This window comes from Eucyclogobius newberryi, unplaced genomic scaffold, assembly GCF_026437365.1.
Source record: "Eucyclogobius newberryi isolate DKJ021-1_F unplaced genomic scaffold, fEucNew1.0.hap1 SCAF_19, whole genome shotgun sequence".
NCBI lineage: Eukaryota > Metazoa > Chordata > Actinopteri > Gobiiformes > Gobiidae > Eucyclogobius > Eucyclogobius newberryi.
This window is the reverse complement of record NW_027315823.1, coordinates 5,212,368-5,229,685: the sequence shown is the minus strand read 5'-3', so window position 1 is coordinate 5,229,685 and position 17,318 is coordinate 5,212,368. Positions and strand designations below refer to the sequence as shown.

Below are 17,318 nucleotides of genomic sequence, written 5' to 3'. Positions count from 1 at the left end.
TACAGCAGATAAAGTCAGAATGTGAACATTGTAAAACCATGTCACACGCCCCTTTAACACGTGTCATCTCTAGCCCCGCCCCCTCACCTGAGTCTCTGCAGCCGAACTTCACGGCCGGGTCGCACATGTGAGTGACGCCTTCGCAGTTCTTCTCGTCGCTCAGGTCCATGCAGTCCGTGTCGCCGTCGCAGCGCCACCTGGAGGGGATGCACAGCCCGTCCATGCGGCACTGGAACTCGTCGGCGTGGCAACCTCCGGGAGGACGAGCTGAAAGACGGGAGGAAAGATGAGAGGAAAGACTTTTCAGATCAGAGCGTTTGCCGTGAAAACAACACTGAAAAAACAAAAGTCGATTATTAATTAGTTGAGCCTAGTGTTCAAATAAAAACTGCGTCACATGTTATTTGGTCCTAAATTGAGCCCAATTTTGTTCTTGTTTATTCCTGGTTTAGACCTGGTTTAGTCCTTGTTTAGTTCTTGTTTAGTCCTTGTTTAGTTCTTGTTTAGTCCTTTTTTAGTTTTTGTTTAGTTCTTGTTTAGTCCTGGTTTAGACCTGGTTTAGTTCTTGTTTAGTTCTTATTTAGTCCTGGTTATGTCCTTGTTTAGTTCTTGTTTAGTCCTTGTTTAGTCCTGGTTTAGTCCTGGTTTAGTTCTTGTTTAGTCCTTGTTTAGTCCTTGTTTAGTCCTTGTTTAGTCCTGGTTTAGTCCTGGTTTAGTCCTGGTTTAGACCTGGTGTAGTTCTTTTATACTTTAAATGATTTGTTTCTTTGATAGATTTGACTGGACTCGTCCCTGTGATAGTTTGTCCTTTAATCTACAAATATAACACAAACTTTTCTACAAATTGTAAGTTTTGGCTGAGAAAATAAATGTTTTTATATTGTTTATAAAAGAAAAACAAACTGACACTTTCTACTCTGGAAATAGAACAAATGTTGTGGTTTTTCCATCAGTTTTTAGATTATATTTTAGTACATTTCTTAACCAACGATCAAGGACTAAAATGACATAATATAAATCACATTCGGATTTAATTTGAAAATGCAACGTTTACTTTGGACAGCCTTCATTTTGTTTATTCTGTTCTGTTTTAAACGCTTAAAAACTGAATGAATAAAAGGGCCTGGTCTCTGGTCAGACTGGCGGGGGCGTGGCCTCTGGTCAAACTGGCGGGGGCGTGGCACTGACTCTGGGTGGTGCAGTTGGCGTGCGTCTCGTCGCTGTAGTCGCCGCAGTCGTTGTCGCCGTCGCATGTCCAGTAGTCTGGGATGCAGCGTCCACTGTTGCACTTGAACTGAGCGCTGGAGCACGAGTGGCTGCAGCCGGCCTCGTCGCTGTTGTCGCCGCAATCGTTGTCTGTGAAGGGTCAAAGGTCAAAGGTCATTCATCCGGGGGCTTCACACGCACCCGAGCATCCTGGTTTCACTCAATCTGACTTATAACTGCGCATGAACTGACTTAAGTCTGACATAAAAACAAGAGGGGAGTAAAAGGGGAGTAAACAGGAAGTAAACGGGGAGTAACCAGGGAGCACCGGCGAGTAAAGGGGAGTAAACGAGGAGTAAAGGGGAGTAAACGAGGAGTAAAGGGGAGTAAACGAGGAGTAAAGGGGAGTAAATGGGGAGTAAAGGGGAGTAAATGGGGAGTAAACGGGAGTAAATGGGGAGTAAAGGGGAATAAACGGGGAGTAAACGGGGAGTAAAGTGGAGTAAATGGAGAGTAAAAGTGTGTAAACGAGGAGTAAAGGGGAGTAAATGGGGAGTAAACGGAGAGTAAAAGGGGAGTAAACGGGTAGTAAAGGGGAGTAAACGGGGAGTAAACAGGGAGTAAAGTGGAGTAAAACGGGAGTTAACGGGGAGTAAAAGGGGAGTAAATGGGGAGTAAACGGGGAGTAAACGGGGAGTAAAGGGGAGTAAAAGGGGAGTAAACGGGTAGTAAAGGGGAGTAAACGGGGAGTAAACAGGGAGTAAAGTGGAGTAAAACGGGAGTTAACGGGGAGTAAAAGGGGAGTAAATGGGGAGTAAACGGGGAGTAAACAGGGAGTAAAGTGGAGTAAAACGGGAGTTAACGGGGAGTAAAAGGGGAGTAAATGGGGAGTAAACGGGGAGTAAACAGGGAGTAAAGTGGAGTAAAACGGGAGTTAACGGGGAGTAAAAGGGGAGTAAATGGGGAGTAAAAGGGGAGTAAACGGGGAGTACAGCTAAAGTTTCACTGTGATGGTTCACATAGATTTTTTTGTCTGAGCGAATCTCAGGCTCAGAGTCAGAAGTCTGTGTTGTACCAGTTGTACCAGGTGGCACAGTTGTACCAGGTGACACAGGTGGCTCAGTTGTACCAGTTGTACCAGGTGGCACAGTTGAACCAGGTGGCACAGTTGTACCAGGTGGCACAGTTGTACCAGGTGGCACAGTTGTACCAGTTGTACCAGGTGGCACAGTTGAACCAGGTGGCACAGTTGTACCAGGTGGCACAGTTGTACCAGGAGACACAGTTGTACCAGGTGGCACGGTTGTACCAGTTGTACCAGGTGCCACAGTTGTACCAGTTGTACCAGGTGGCACAGTTGTACCAGGTGGCACAGGCCATCTTGAATGCTCGGTGCATTTAAGGAAGAAATTGATGTGATTTTGAAACAAATACTTCAAATTGAAGGAACTGAATGTGTGAAATCGTCTTTCTAATTACAGGAGATGATGATGTCGCTCTATAACAATAATAAAGAGCATGAATAATCGAGCGCATGTAACGTATTCACTGAGCAACAATTCAGTTCTAAGTACATCATAAACATGACAATTTAAGACACAAAACAGAAAACAGTGAAATACAAATGGAAGAAAGTGTAATAATAATGAGAGAAACGGCATAGATCCTCCATGCACCAGGAGAACGTGCCCAGCCCTGATGATGCACCGGGAGAACGTGCACCGGGAGAACGTGCCCAACGCTGATGCACCGGGAGAACGTGCCCAACGCTGATGCACCGGGAGAACGTGCCCAGCGCTGATGATGCACCGGGAGAACGTGCCCAGCGCTGATGCACCGGGAGAACATGCCCAGCCCTGATGCACCGGGAGAACGTGCCCAGCGCTGATGCACCGGGAGAACGTGCCCAGCGCTGATGCACCGGGAGAACGTGCCCAGCGCTGATGCACCGGGAGAACGTGCCCAGCGCTGATGCACCGGGAGAACGTGCCCAACGCTGATGCACCGGGAGAACGTGCCCAGCGCAGATGATGCACCGGGAGAACGTGCCCAGCGCTGATGATGCACCGGGAGAACGTGCCCAACGCTGATGCACCGGGAGAACGTGCCCAGCGCAGATGATGCACCGGGAGAACGTGCCCAACGCTGATGCACGAGCACGAGCAGCAGCAGCAGCAGCAGCAGCAGCAGCAGTACTTTGCACTAATGAAACGTAATGGACGCTTCACAGCAACAACCATTAACCTCTCTATTATTACGCGACTCCACAACCGTTTATCAGCGCGACGCCTGAATAATGCACTTATTTATAAGGCTTTACTCAGCAGGACGGCTTATCTTTGGCTCGTGCTGAAGCCACAGAGCGAATACGTTTCAAGCTGTCAAGACTGACAGTTTAAGTACAGTATTTTCCGGACTATAAGTTGCACCTTTCTTCATAGTTTTGGGGTGCGACTTATACTCCAGAGCGACTTATATGTGATATTATTTGTTATTTTCACAAGACACACAACCACAAGAGGGCGCTCTAGGCTCTGAGCGACGCAGAAGAAGAATCTGCACTTCCTCTTCCTCTGGAGTTTGTGGAGTTGTTTAGAAGTGACACAGAGGAAGAAGAATTCAATGGATTTAGTGATTTGGGGTAAAACTGATGCTTTGGTAAACTTGTTAGCATGTTCTTTATGCTATAGTTATCTGAATCACTGTTCATATGTTACGTTAACATACCAGACACTTACCACAGTTCTGTCTGTGCCTCATGTAGCTGAAGGTGTTAGCGTTAGCATACGTACACCTATTCACCATGTTCTCTCATCTGTTATTATTTTAAACTGCATTTCAAGATGAAATGTCTGTTCTTGGTCTTGGATTTTAACAAATACATTTCCCCCAAAAATGCGACTCATATGTTTTTTCTTCTTTTCTGTTAAGCATTTTTTGGCTGATGCGACTTATACTCCGGAAAATACAGAACCTATCTGTTTGTAATTGTTCTCACTCTTCGTAATTCTAAAGAAGCTGGGCCACACCTTAGGCTGCCGATGCTAAAGCTAATGCTAGGATAAAGCTAAAGCTAGAGCTAGCATCGCAGACATTGGTGGTGCATGTGGATCTATGCACTAACCGGGTGTAACGTTTGGACAGTGCAACTCGTCAGAGCCGTCGGCACAATCCTTCTCTGCAAAACACAAAACCAACGGAAAAAGAAGAGGACAAGAGTGGGACAACGACTTGGACACACAACAATGACAGGCTAAAGGCTAACGGCTAACAGCTCACGCGGAAATGACACGCGGAGCCGAGGGAAAGTACCAGGGAAACTACGGGAAGTTACGGAGGTCAACAGGGACATTTTCCGTTCATTTTTCCCAAGGATTCAGGGGAAAATGGATATTAAAAGTGTGAAAGCTCAAGGTTTATCAGCTCTGCGGTAAGTAAGTAGCACACAACGTATCATTTGACTTAAAAACGTTATAAACCGCAAAGTTACTGAGACATTTTTGCAGATTTTTGAAGTTTTACGTGTGTTTTTTGGAACGGAGAAACCACAGAGCTGCTTTTAAACTCCTAATATCTGAACTCTTCTGAATCCCCGTGGCAAAAATGAAAATACTCAGATCACATTTCATATTTTCAACCGCGGCGCTTTCGATGTTAATTGTGAAACGGTGAAATTCCGATGGAGGGAAGACATTGTGCAGCAGGAGCGAACGATGCGGACAAAAGTCAACAATACTGTGACAATCCTTAAGACATGTGCAAAAACGTGATAATTAAATGTCTTGGTTGAGGTTTTAAATATCGCACTGTAAACGGAACCACAAATGTGCAGAAATATCACTTCCTTGTTTTGAAGAAACCGCAAGTTTCTGTTCTGTTTCTTTGGACCCAGCTGTTTTTACCATCGAAAATGCCTTCGATATTCTCATTTTGCCCATGTCCAAAACAACAACTGCATTAAGATGATATTTTTTGACGTGATTGGCAAAAATTAATAAAGAAAATCACAAGTAGCTTCGTCATTGTGCGCTGCAATTGCTTTAAAAGGACAGATTTTGAATAGAAAATAGAGAAAACGTCGCGTCCTCACTTTATAATCCAGTGTATAAACTCGTCTAGCGGTTTATTTCTTCTCGCTATTGTACTTTAACCTTGGAAATAAACAATAGAACAATGTTAAATCCCTCCCAGAAAAACACGAGCTTCTTCTCAGACATAGTACGAAGCCGAGGTCGCCGTTTCTCACTGAAAATGGTGTGAATCAGTATTTTTATAGAACTTTTATCTCTATTGAAAAAGCAGAACGATACACCGCACTCAGTCCCGCCCACTTTTCCCTCGCTCTGTTCTGGATTTGCACGTTTCTGTTCGGTTCTGTCCAACGCGGCGCCGTTTCTCTGGGCAACTCGACAGCGGTTTCGTGTTTTTGTGAATAATGTGATTCGTCCAGAGTCTAAGCTCCTCCCCCTTTTTTCTAATTCTGACTTAGTTTGGCGGTGTAGAACCTGTGCTCGATATTTATCACAGTTTTACTTCCGTTAAGTTGCAGTTTGGGAAGACATGTTGGAAAATAAGAAAAATGACAGGAAGTCAAGCTGAATCCCTCTGTGATGTCATCGGTGTGCGATACAGAGACAGTTTACACTTAAAGTCCAAATAAAGGTTGTCATGTTTTTCTAATTATGACGTTTTTTGGCGAGTTTGTCTCTTTGGTAAATCACAGTTTTACTTCTGTTAACAACCAGCTCACAAACTCCCCTCCGAGCCTCTGAAACACTCCGTTCTGAATCTCCTCGATGTGTGATGTCATAGTCGATGTGTGATGTCATAGTCGATGTGTGATGTCATAGTCGATGTGTGATGTCATAGTCGATCTGTGACGCGGCTCTGAGGATCTTCAGCTGTTTTTTAACTCCGTAAATCATCTCCAGACTCGTTCTGAGACTCACAATTGAGACCCGGAAGTGAGACCAGCTGGAAATGCGCTAAAACGTTTATACTCAACTGTGTGTAATTCCCTCTGCGGCCAGTAGATGGCGTCAAAACTCTGGTAGTCCCGGGGGAAACAGCAGCCGAGCGAAACATGTTTTTTTTGTTTTAAATCATAAGATGCCAAACTAAAGGTACTCGAGAGCTTGTTTGAAGGTTAATAACGATACGTAACAATAATAAGAGGTAATTCCACTGTTACCTAGCAACCATACTGTAAACAAAGGGCTGAAATCCATTCATTTTACACAATAGTCCGTGTTTGACAAATAATATGACCCGATAACACCTTTATTTTGTTAAATGATTGTTTAAACTGTCAGAAATGTGTGTCAGAAGTGTGAATTGTTTTATTTTCAACTTCCCAAACTGCGACGCGTCCGACGTAAAACGATGATCGAAATTTCAAAACGACAAAAATCTGCTGCGTGCACTTTGAGTCTTTCTGCCCAAAGTCTGCTGCGTCAGTCTCGCCCTCCATCCGAGCGTTTCACCACGATTCGTCCAGAGCAGAACGTTTGGCAGACGGCGTCGTCCGTACGGCGCCGCGAGGACGAGGCGTTTGGCGCCCTCCGCTGGCGACGCGAGGACGAGGCGTTTTCGGACGAAACACTCACCGTTGTCGCAGCGCCAGTTGATGTTGATGCAGCGGCCGTTGTTGCAAGTGAACTGGGTCAGAGGGAAGCAGGTCGGGTACGCTGAGGTCGCCACGGAAACACGGGAAAGACAAACACCGCGTCAATGTCGCTCAATCTGCTTGTTTTTATCGACAAACAAACACTTTTCTAACTCTTTCTCTTGGTTGAATTGACATTTTCGCACAATAATAGGTTAGTGCACATGTTGTACGATAGCGATAATTACTGACAATAATTATCGCCGTTTTACCACTTTTTGGCAGGAAAAAGCAACTTTACGCATAATGTACTCGTCTAGTTTGTTTCACTTGTAACAAAGTCTCTACTCTAAACTTATTCACAGTATAAAAATGTGAATAAATAATGTCTGTGCCATTTTTGAACTGTCAGTAATTTTGATGATCACAATTATTTTGACATGCAGATCAATCAATCAATAGAACAATTATAATGATACAAATGCAATAAATACTAGAATCAAGGTTAAAATTAAAATTAAAATAAGCAGTCAATAAAAATAACATATTTAGACGAACACTTCATGCATATTTGCCTTCATATAAGAATTATTCAAGTGAAATAAATTAACTGAATATTGTATCAAGCAATGTGTTATGCACATCACATGCAATGGTAATTATGTATTTATTTATTTGTCTATGGGAGTTTTTGTTTATAGGAGATCTTCTACTGAGAGTGTTTTTCAAACTTCCTATTAGTGATCTATTCTTTTCTTCTGTATTTACCAGCGTTGCACCAATGAAATTTCCCCATGTGGGACAATAAAGGAATATCTTATCTTATCTTATTATATATACAAAAAAATAATACAAATAATAGCGATCATATTAAGTTATATTAATGCAATAAATAAAAAGTCAAAACAAAACTGTAGTGCGACTGTGATTTGACAATACCAACGTTCTTTTAGCGTCGCAATCGAAGTGAAATGTATTAAATGTTTGAAACGTGTGAAATGTGTGAAGCGTGTGTGAGTTTTGAACAAAAGGCGTGTCACGTACCACAGGACGACGGCTCGTCGGAGCGGTCGCCACAGTCGTCGTCCAGGTCACACGTCCAGGAGATGGGGATGCAGCGTCCACTGGCACACGAGTACTGGTTTGGAGGACACGTACGAGCTGCACACGCAAACCACAGGAAGTCACACAAACCACAGGAAGTCACGCAAACCACAGGAAGTTACGCAAACCACAGGAAGTTACGCAAACCACAGGAAGTTACGCAAACCGCAGGAAGTCACGCAAACCGCAGGAAGTCACGTAAACCGCAGGAAGTCACGCAAACCGCAGGAAGTCACACAAACCACAGGAAGTCACACAAACCACAGGAAGTCACGCAAACCACAGGAAGTTACGCAAACCACAGGAAGTTACGCAAACCGCAGGAAGTCACGCAAACCGCAGGAAGTCACGTAAACCGCAGGAAGTCACGCAAACCGCAGGAAGTCACACAAACCACAGGAAGTCACATAAACCACAGGAAGTCAAACCATTTCATTGAGTGGATTTGATAGAATGGATTATTTCAGCTATTTAGCTTATTTCTGCTTATTTTTATTTTGTCAATGTGAACGGAATTCATTGGTTGACAAAAGACCCTCTGGAATAATACAATCAAAAATAAATAAATAAGTAAATAATAATAATAATGATAATATTAATAATAAGACCCTCTGGAATAATACAATAAAAATAAATAATAATAATGATGATAATAATAATAATAATAATAGTATTAATAATAATAAAATAATAATAATAATTAAGACCCTCTGGAATATATAATAAAAATACATAAATAATAATAATGACAATAATAATAATATTAATGAAAATAATAATATAATAATGATGATAATAATAATAATAATAATAGTATTAATAATAATAAAATAATAATAATAATTAAGACCCTCTGGAATATATAATAAAAATACATAAATAATAATAATGACAATAATAATAATAATAATGAAAAATATAGCCGCAAGCGGCAATGATCGGCCCTCGCCACGCCGGCGCCACGCCGCAAGAGGAGGGGGCGCTAACGCGCCCCAATTGTCCTTTTATTACATCTACTGCTTAATCTGTGACGCTGTCACATCTTCTCCCCTTTGTTTTACCATCAAAAAGCAATTTTATTTTGAATTCTTGGCAAAATGTGCGGCTTTGCCGCACAGACACCGTGACTCTTTGAATAAAAATGTGGATAACTTTTGATGGTCCAGCCCTGAAGATGAGTCTCACCAAATTTCAGGTTAATAGGGCTGACGCCCTAAGAGGAGTTTGTGAAAGTCTAAAGTGTAAACATGTTCTGGCGATTTCCCCATTGGAATAACATGGAAGGTTTCGGTCATCGTTACGGCAACGCCATAACAATTATGACATGGGTCTCATCGACTTTTTTGATGGAGATTCTAAAATTGAGTTGTGTGTCAAATTTCATATAATTTCGCAAAACTAAACATTTAACCTCCATATAAAATCTGTAGGGGGCGCTGTGGCTCCAAATTAATTTATTTCACTTCAAGTAGGTTTAGGGCAAAGAGTTTAACAACTGATTCTAATTTGACGCAATTCGGACTTTATCTGCGCAAACGGCAGAAATGTTAAATTTGGGAGATTTCTGAAATTCTTGCTACAGTTTGCGGCTTTGCCGCACAGAGACCGTGACAGGCATCAATGTAATTTGGATAAATTTTGATGTCCCACTCCTCAGTAGCATTTTCACCAAATTTCAGCTTTTTAGGGCCAACGCCCTGGGAGGAGTTCGTAAAAGTACGACGTTTGGAAAAACTCCGAAGACATGTTTAGCCATTTTTGAAGCAATATGGCCGACATTTGGTTGGGTGGACGGCGTTGCCGTAATAATATTTTTTACTTCTTTTGTCACCATCTACCTCTGCGCCAAATTTCATGATTCTACGATCAAATTTTTTTTGGGTCATTTCCCATCTCTCAATGCATTTTTGGTACATTTGGGGGCGCTGACGCGCCAATTTTTTTTATTTTAGAAAAGGGAAATAGCCAGAATGTAGAGAGGCACGATTTTTAGAGGTGTGCAAATTTTTGTGACTTTTCGTCAACGTTCACTGGGTGAAAAATAGGGGGGTTGGTCCCAAGAAGAAGAAGAATGAAAGAATATTAAAGCCGCAAGCGGCATCCAACGGCCCTCGCGGGCCGCCGGCCTTCCGACTCTGCGCTTTCGACTTGATAAAGATGGCGCCCTTATTGTGTGTTGAATTAAAAAAGAACTTGACAGACGGCGACACATTCGACATGGCCAATCCAGTGCAAATCAACACAAGTGTCAGTCAAATTTGCTGCGCCGCCGCACAGAGACCTTAGCACTTGGAATAAAAATATGGATAACTTTTGATGCCGCGCTTGTGTAGATGATATTTCCCAAAGTAAAGCTTGATCGAGCTATTGCCCACGGAGGAGTTTGTTAAAGTGTGAAGCGTGAATGTGAACATTTCAAGGATTTGGCGTTTTTCCCATTTGTGACAGTATATTTGCAGCTCCACGGCACAGAGACCGTACCACTTAAAATCAAAATATGACTAACTTTTGATGCCCCGTTTGTGTAGATGATTTTCCCCAAATATGAGCTTGATCGGGCAATCGCCCTAGGAGGAGTTCGTTAAAGTGTGAAGCGTAAAAATGTGGTCATTTTAGAGATTTCGCTGTTTTCCCATTTCTGACATATATTTGCGGGTCCGCCACACAGAGACCGTAGCACTTAGAATCAAAATATGGATAAGTTTTGATGCCCCGCTTGTGTAGATGATATTCTCCAAATATGAACTTGATCGGACAATCGCCCTAGGAGGAGTTCATTAAAGTGTGAAGCGTAAAAATGTGGTGATTTGAGCGATTCTACGATTTTCCCATAAGGATAACATGGGATGTTTCTGTCAACGCTACGGTTACGCCGTACAAAATATGACTTTGGCGCTCATACTTTTGTGATCAGGATGGCAAATTAGAATTTTGTTCAAAATATCATGTCATTTGGAAAAACTCTATTGTTTATAGACCACTCTGAAGGCCAAATAGTCAGAATTCTGGGAAACGTTTGCGGCTCCGTCGCACAGGGACCGTAAAAGTTATCCTTAAAATTTGGATAACTTTAGATGCCCCACTTGTCTAGAGGACGTACACCAATTTTGAGGTTGGTGGGCAAAACGCACTAGGAGGACTTCGTTAAAGTGTAAAACATAAAAATGTGGTAATTTGAGAGATTTTGTGGTTTTCCCATAGGGATAACATGGGAGGTTTCTGTCATCGCTACGACTACGCCGTAAAAAATTAGGCATTTTTGTGATTGGCTTTTGTGATTGGGACGGCAAAGTAGAATTTTGGGTAAAGTTTAGACAATTTTGGTAAAACTAATTTTTGACCTTCAATGTTAATTTCAAGGTCACTCTGTAGGGGGCGCTATCGCGCCCATTTCAATTTTGTCAGCCTAAACTGGTCCAAACTAGAAAGTTTAACAACTGATTCAAATTTGGTCCTAATCGGACTGGTTTTGATCAAATGGGAACAATTTTTAGATCTGCAATATTCCAAAATAAGTTGTCCAACTTTGCGGCTGCGCCGCACACAGACCGTAAAAGGTATCTCAAAAAATTGGATAACTTTAGATGCCCCACTTGTCCAGAGGACGTACGCCGATTTTGAAGTCGGTGGGCAAAACGCCCTAGGAGGAGTTCGTCAAAGTTTGACGTAATAAAAATGGCTAACTCAGCTTGTTTTCATTTTCAAAGGAAGATGGCGGCCATAGGGTAAGTCTGGGGGCGTGGCCACAATAATATTTTTTTTTTTGTCCTCACGAGAGGAATGCGTGTCCCGAATTTCGTAGCTTTACGACAAAGTTGACCTCGGGGCGTCTCCCATAGGCGCAATGTATTTTGACTTTTGTCGGTGGCGCTGTCGCGCCATTTTTTAACGAAAAAAAAAATGGCCCAGAAAAAATCAAATTTTGAGTTGGTGAGTTTTTGAGCATGTTCAGGGGGTCAAATTAGAGCTCAAAAAGCAGAAGAACAAGAAAAATAAAAATAAAAATAATAATATTTTTAGCAAAAACAATATAGCCGTTTCCACTATAACAACAAATTATACATCGTTTGAAAGCTCTAAGCCTTCCCCATGCCGCCATGGGGTGGAATCATCATTACGAGCGCTTACGCGCTCGTCACTCCCCATTCCGTCGGGATGCCCCGCCCACTCCCCATAGACTTCCATTGATTTGAGCAGATACAAGCATGGCCCATGCCTGCGGCATGGATTCTCGCGTACAGGACGATGCCAGGAGGGTTTTTGGAGGAATGCAGCGCTTCGCGCTGCTGTTGTCAACAATTTGTGAATGGGCTACGCCCATTCACAAATTGTTGACTATTTCTGTCATAGCAGGAGTAAGTATGCATGATCCATGCCTTCGGCATGGGCTAGTTCACTGTACTTGCCAGGGGCGACGGGGCACCAAACATGCGGGCTGCGCCCGCATGTTTGGTCAGACAGTTGCGGGAGCAATAGGCCCTCCGCCCTGCTGGGGCTCGGGCCTAAATATTCCGACGCGAAAACAATGTTTCCCATTTTTCAAATATCATAAACTATACATTTTCGGAAAGCGCTCGCGCTTTCCTACCTCATGGTGTGGGTCCCTGGTCACTGATGGGTACTTTCGTTAATTTTGAGTGGGCTCCGCCCACTTTGTGTTTTTGGCCCTCTATACAGTAATAATGTTCAATTTTTGCATTACATGCTTATATGCATGGAACATGCAAGAGATGGGGAACGTATTCGTGAGGTACTTAGCGCAAATGAGTGCTTTATATGGGGATCATCTCAATGTAAAGTGCTCGTTTAGTGCTCACTTTTGCACGGGCTTCGCCCGTTTACAACGGTAATGTTCCATTTTCCTACTACTAATTAGTATGCACGGGGCGTGCATGAGTGAAGGAGTGCGTTAGTGAGTGTTTGGAAGTGGGCGAGCGCTTCGCTAAAACGTTCCTCTTCGAAATCGCTTATGGTCAGACTAGTTAGGAACAGAAACATAAACCCACAGCTTTAGCTACGCTGCCCTAGGAGTAACTATGCTGGGGGAAGTATGTCAGCTTGAGCACTATCCTCTTCTTCTTCTGACTACTTATGCTATCAAACAATATTTATTTTTTGATTCCACTTGCAAACTGTTCACCGCCTTCTTTTCTTTCTCTCACTCCTGAGGACCTGTGGACCCAGATGCCCCTCCCTTGGTGAAGTGGTCCCTGCCCTGTGTGGACGGTCCCTCATCTGCCTGAGGAGTGGGTCCAGCTCGCCCCCGACGGTCCCTCATCTGCCTGAAGAGTGGGTCCAGCTCGCCTCCGACTGTCCCTCATTTGCCTGAAGAGTGGGTCCAGCTCGACTCAGACGGTCCCTCTTCTGCCTGAAGAGTGGGTCCAGCTCCAGTCTCCTTGTGTCCGTCTGTCCGTCTGTGAGAGTCGGATCTCTCCTTCACTGGAACTCCTCCAGGTTTCTACGCTTTTTTCCCAAAGAGGTTTTTTTTGTAGTTTTTCCTGGCCGAGAAGGAGAGTCTAAGGACAGAGGACCCTGGGACATCGTCCCTCGCCACCACAGACATTGTCTGACTCCATCGCCACCACAGACATTGTTGATTCATTTCTCCCTGTGGCCCTCAGAGGCAACTGTTGTTGTGCTTTTGGGCCTTACAAAAATAAATTGATTTGATTTGATTCGCGCTCGATTTCGTGCGCACTATGTGCGCACTTTCACAGCCGTGCTTCGCACGGCCTTATGAGATTAATAGGCCTCTCGCCAGCTTGTGGCGCTCAGGCCTAATAATAATATAATAATGATGATAATAATAAACACATTATGTAATAAAAAAAATTAAAAAAAACATTTGAAAAACAATTACATGGACCCCTAAAACACAGTTTTTGAGTTTGTGTGTGAATGTGAGGTGGAGTTTTTTTTGTGTGTGTGTGTGATTGTATTGTTGTTAGGTTAATTAAGAAAAATATGTTCTTGATGTTAATTTAAAAGAAAAAAAGGTAAATAAAAAATAAAGACCCTCTGGAATCGTTAGTATTCAGTATCTTTAGGACGTAATCCGAACTGTGCTCCCAAGAACGTGCAAACACAACTGTAAAAGTGGGTGAACGGGGCCGTACCGGAGCAGGTGGTGTTGGACTCGTCCTCATCGTTGCCGCAGTCGTTGTCGCCGTCGCAGAGCCAGCGCAGCGGGATGCAGCGGTTGTTCTGACACTTGAACCTGTCGGTGGGGCAGGTGTGCTGGTCTGAGAGAGAGAGAGAGAGAGAGAGAAGGGCGGGGCACTTTACGTACGTTCATTTCACTATCACAACGTTTAAACCCAGAGGCGTTAGAGAGAGAGAGGGGCAGGGCACGGACGTTTAAACACGGACGTGAAGAACCGACTTGGAGAGCGGCGATTGCGGACGTCACGATATCAAATGCTAGTTTTACGATTGTTGTGAGGAAAAACATCTCGATTTGACGATTGGTCGGGGTTTTTGAGATTCTTTCCTTTGCGCGGTCCAACGAGTTTGTGACCAGTTTTATGAAATGGAACTTAAATATGACAAATACATTGATATAAAACAGTTATTTACATTTAGGTCCATTTTTTTGGAACTAAAAATACTTAATTTCGCTTCTGAAATGGTCAGTATTATTATTTTTTAGCTGTTACGATCACATTGCGACTGCAGTAATCACGATTATTGATTGACATGATAACCTGGACGTCTCTCGTGGCGAAACAAAATCACTTTTAAAACGTTTGTCCAGTTGACAGGATTAAAATGTCATTATTTAATGTCATATGTGAGTCAAATGTGTCGAAAGTCGTAAACGCACGACATATGTGTGACTTTTGTGTCTTTTGTGTGACTTTTGTGTCTCTTGTGTCTTTTGTATGTCTTTTGTGTGTCTTTTGTGTCTTTTGTGCGTGTATGTGTGATTAAAGCAGTAAAGCACAAACTGACGGCAGAGCTCCGGGGCCTCGTCGCTGTTGTCCAGGCAGTCGTTGTCTCCGTCGCACTTCCATCGCTCCTGGATGCAGCGGTTGTTCTTACAGGCGAACTCTCCAGGCTGGCACTGCGGCGGCGGGACGTACGACGGGTTCGCTGCGGGCGCAACGGGCGAAAAACGTCATCATTTACTCCAGACAAATCAGTTTGAAAAGCAGATAAAGGAGAGACAAGAGGCGGAGACAGAAACATGTCTGCGGTTTGGAAAAGATCAAAGCAAATGTGTAAGAACCGAATTGTTTTTATTTAAATATATTCTTCAAATTCAAAATATAATGAATTAACTTTTGCCTTTAGTTTGCTCTAATCACATCAAAACTTAAGTGAATGTGCTGAATGATAACCAAGTAAAAAAGTAAATAAAAGTGAGTTAAAAAAAATAATGAATTAAATTAAAAAAATGTTTTAACAAAAAAAATAAATAAAAATAAAAATAAAAATAAAAATACATAAATTTGAGTCCTGGGATTACATATATATATTTATTTCTCTTCTTCAGGGGCGTCAGAGGGAGGGGCCTACTCTATATGTTTTTAGTGGGCGGGGAAACTGGGGCAGACACAGGGAGAACATGCAAAGTGCACACAGGAGTTGCTGACGTATTGAGTAAGAAAGTAATATCAGATAAATCTACTGTAAACAAATACAAAATGCATTGAAAATACAATAAACATAATACATTAAAAATGTGGATAGAGATGGAAACTATAGAAAAATGTTGAAAGAAGTAGATTTTTTCTTGAACTCATTACTGATATTTAAAGAAAACAAAACAAATGATTAAATAAAATATCCCGTACATATTTCACATAATCCCATGTTACAAAAATCTGTCCCATTTTGGCTTCTTTCTCGCACAAATAAAAGTCGTTCTGGCAGAAAAGGCGCGACAGAACGGGTTTAAAATGTTCCAGGAGTCACAGTCACCGGCCCTGAGTCATCTTCGCCGACAACGACCAAGAACAAGCGACAAACCACCCGGAGAAACCACCTGAAGAGGGCGCTGCTTAGGCCATCGCTCATTATTCCTGCAGTAATAAGGGTCTCTACAAGTGACAAAAGCCAGTGTTAAGTAATTTTTCTAATTTTTCTGCTTTTATCCACTGGAAATACCACTTTTTGTCTTTCAAATCACATCGACCTCAAATTATAAGTCAGATGTTTCGCCCAGACTCTCAATCAATCAATTTCAAAAAAACAACAATCAAGGCTCAAGACGCGATACCGACTCTGATAATAATAAATCTTCTTTTTTAAGACAACAGACTGTGATTTTCAGCTCAAAATAACAGTACTTAAAAGGTCACATTTTGTCCTATTTATCTTATTTTTCTGTATCGATACTCGACATAATAAAAAAGTCAGGTTTTTAGGTCCAAACTAACTATATCTGCCCCTGCTGGAGCTTTGAGTAACTGCAGCTGCATGATTTATCTTCTTATGTGTGTTTTATTGGGTCAACAACACAGGGAGAACATGCAAACTGCACACTCAGCCCTGTAAATCAAACCCAGGATTCAATTGTCAAATCAATTCATGCCTTTTTGAGTGTTTTTATGTATTTTATTGTCAGCTTATTGTTTTATTCCGTGTTTTATTGGCATTTCATCAGTGGATCGAGTGCATCGTTTATGTTTTGGTGATTCTAAAACCAGATTTCCTCCAGTTTTTGCTAAAGAAACAACGATATATCAGTGTTACAGGTCTCAAAACGGTCAAATGCTGGGACACGTCTTGAATAAAACTAGGATTGATCTGCCGGGACGATATAACATGTTAGTGTCACGGTTATTGTGAGAAGAAACGCTAATATTTAACGATTATTCGCGTTTATCGAGACCAAACAACAGCGGAATCTTTAACGTTTTGTCATTCTCGCGCTCTGACGTGTGACCAATCCTCAAGTTTGTGACCGACTTTACAAAACGTAGCTTCCTGAAAGACGAAACGAAGACGCACCAGCCAAAAAATGCATAATAGAGAAGAAAAAAACATATATAAGTCGCACTGGAGTATAAGTATAAGTTGTACACCGGCTAAAACTATGAAAAAGGGTGCAACTTATATTCCGGAAAATACGGTACATTTGGCTCTATTTCTTTGGACGATAGATGGAACTAAAAAGGGTCTAGTTTTGCTTCTAAAATTGTCCAGATTATTACTTCCTGGTTCTATTCTGGCCTGAATAATCACGGTTATCGATTCACAGAATAATCGTGACATGCTTCGCCAGGACGTGGGACCCGGGGCTCAAAACTGGGACCGGCCCGGGCAAATAAAGGTTAATAACGAGCACTTTGTGAAGCCCGTAGTCGCTGGGTTTTGGGTTTATTATTCCCAGCGCTGGAGTTCCAGGTGGTCCGTCCTCAGGGTAAACAGCAGCGGTCACAGTTCAAGGTGAAAGTTT

General features: G+C 42.5%; 1 protein-coding gene across 2 annotated transcripts in view; it reads right to left on the bottom strand.

Annotated features, from left to right (window-relative positions):
• The window catches only part of LOC140365209 (low-density lipoprotein receptor-related protein 1-like), a 234,181-nt gene that overhangs the window by 106,300 nt on the left and 110,563 nt on the right, over positions 1–17,318 (bottom strand). For both annotated transcript variants that reach the window (XM_072451496.1, XM_072451497.1), the window contains exons 16-21: positions 14,867–15,007; positions 14,032–14,157; positions 7,856–7,972; positions 6,813–6,893; positions 1,189–1,356; positions 88–267 (exon numbers count right to left, since the gene is read on the bottom strand). In XM_072451496.1, the coding sequence (XP_072307597.1) occupies positions 88–267; positions 1,189–1,356; positions 6,813–6,893; positions 7,856–7,972; positions 14,032–14,157; positions 14,867–15,007 (813 nt within the window). The remainder of the gene's footprint in view (positions 1–87; positions 268–1,188; positions 1,357–6,812; positions 6,894–7,855; positions 7,973–14,031; positions 14,158–14,866; positions 15,008–17,318) is intronic.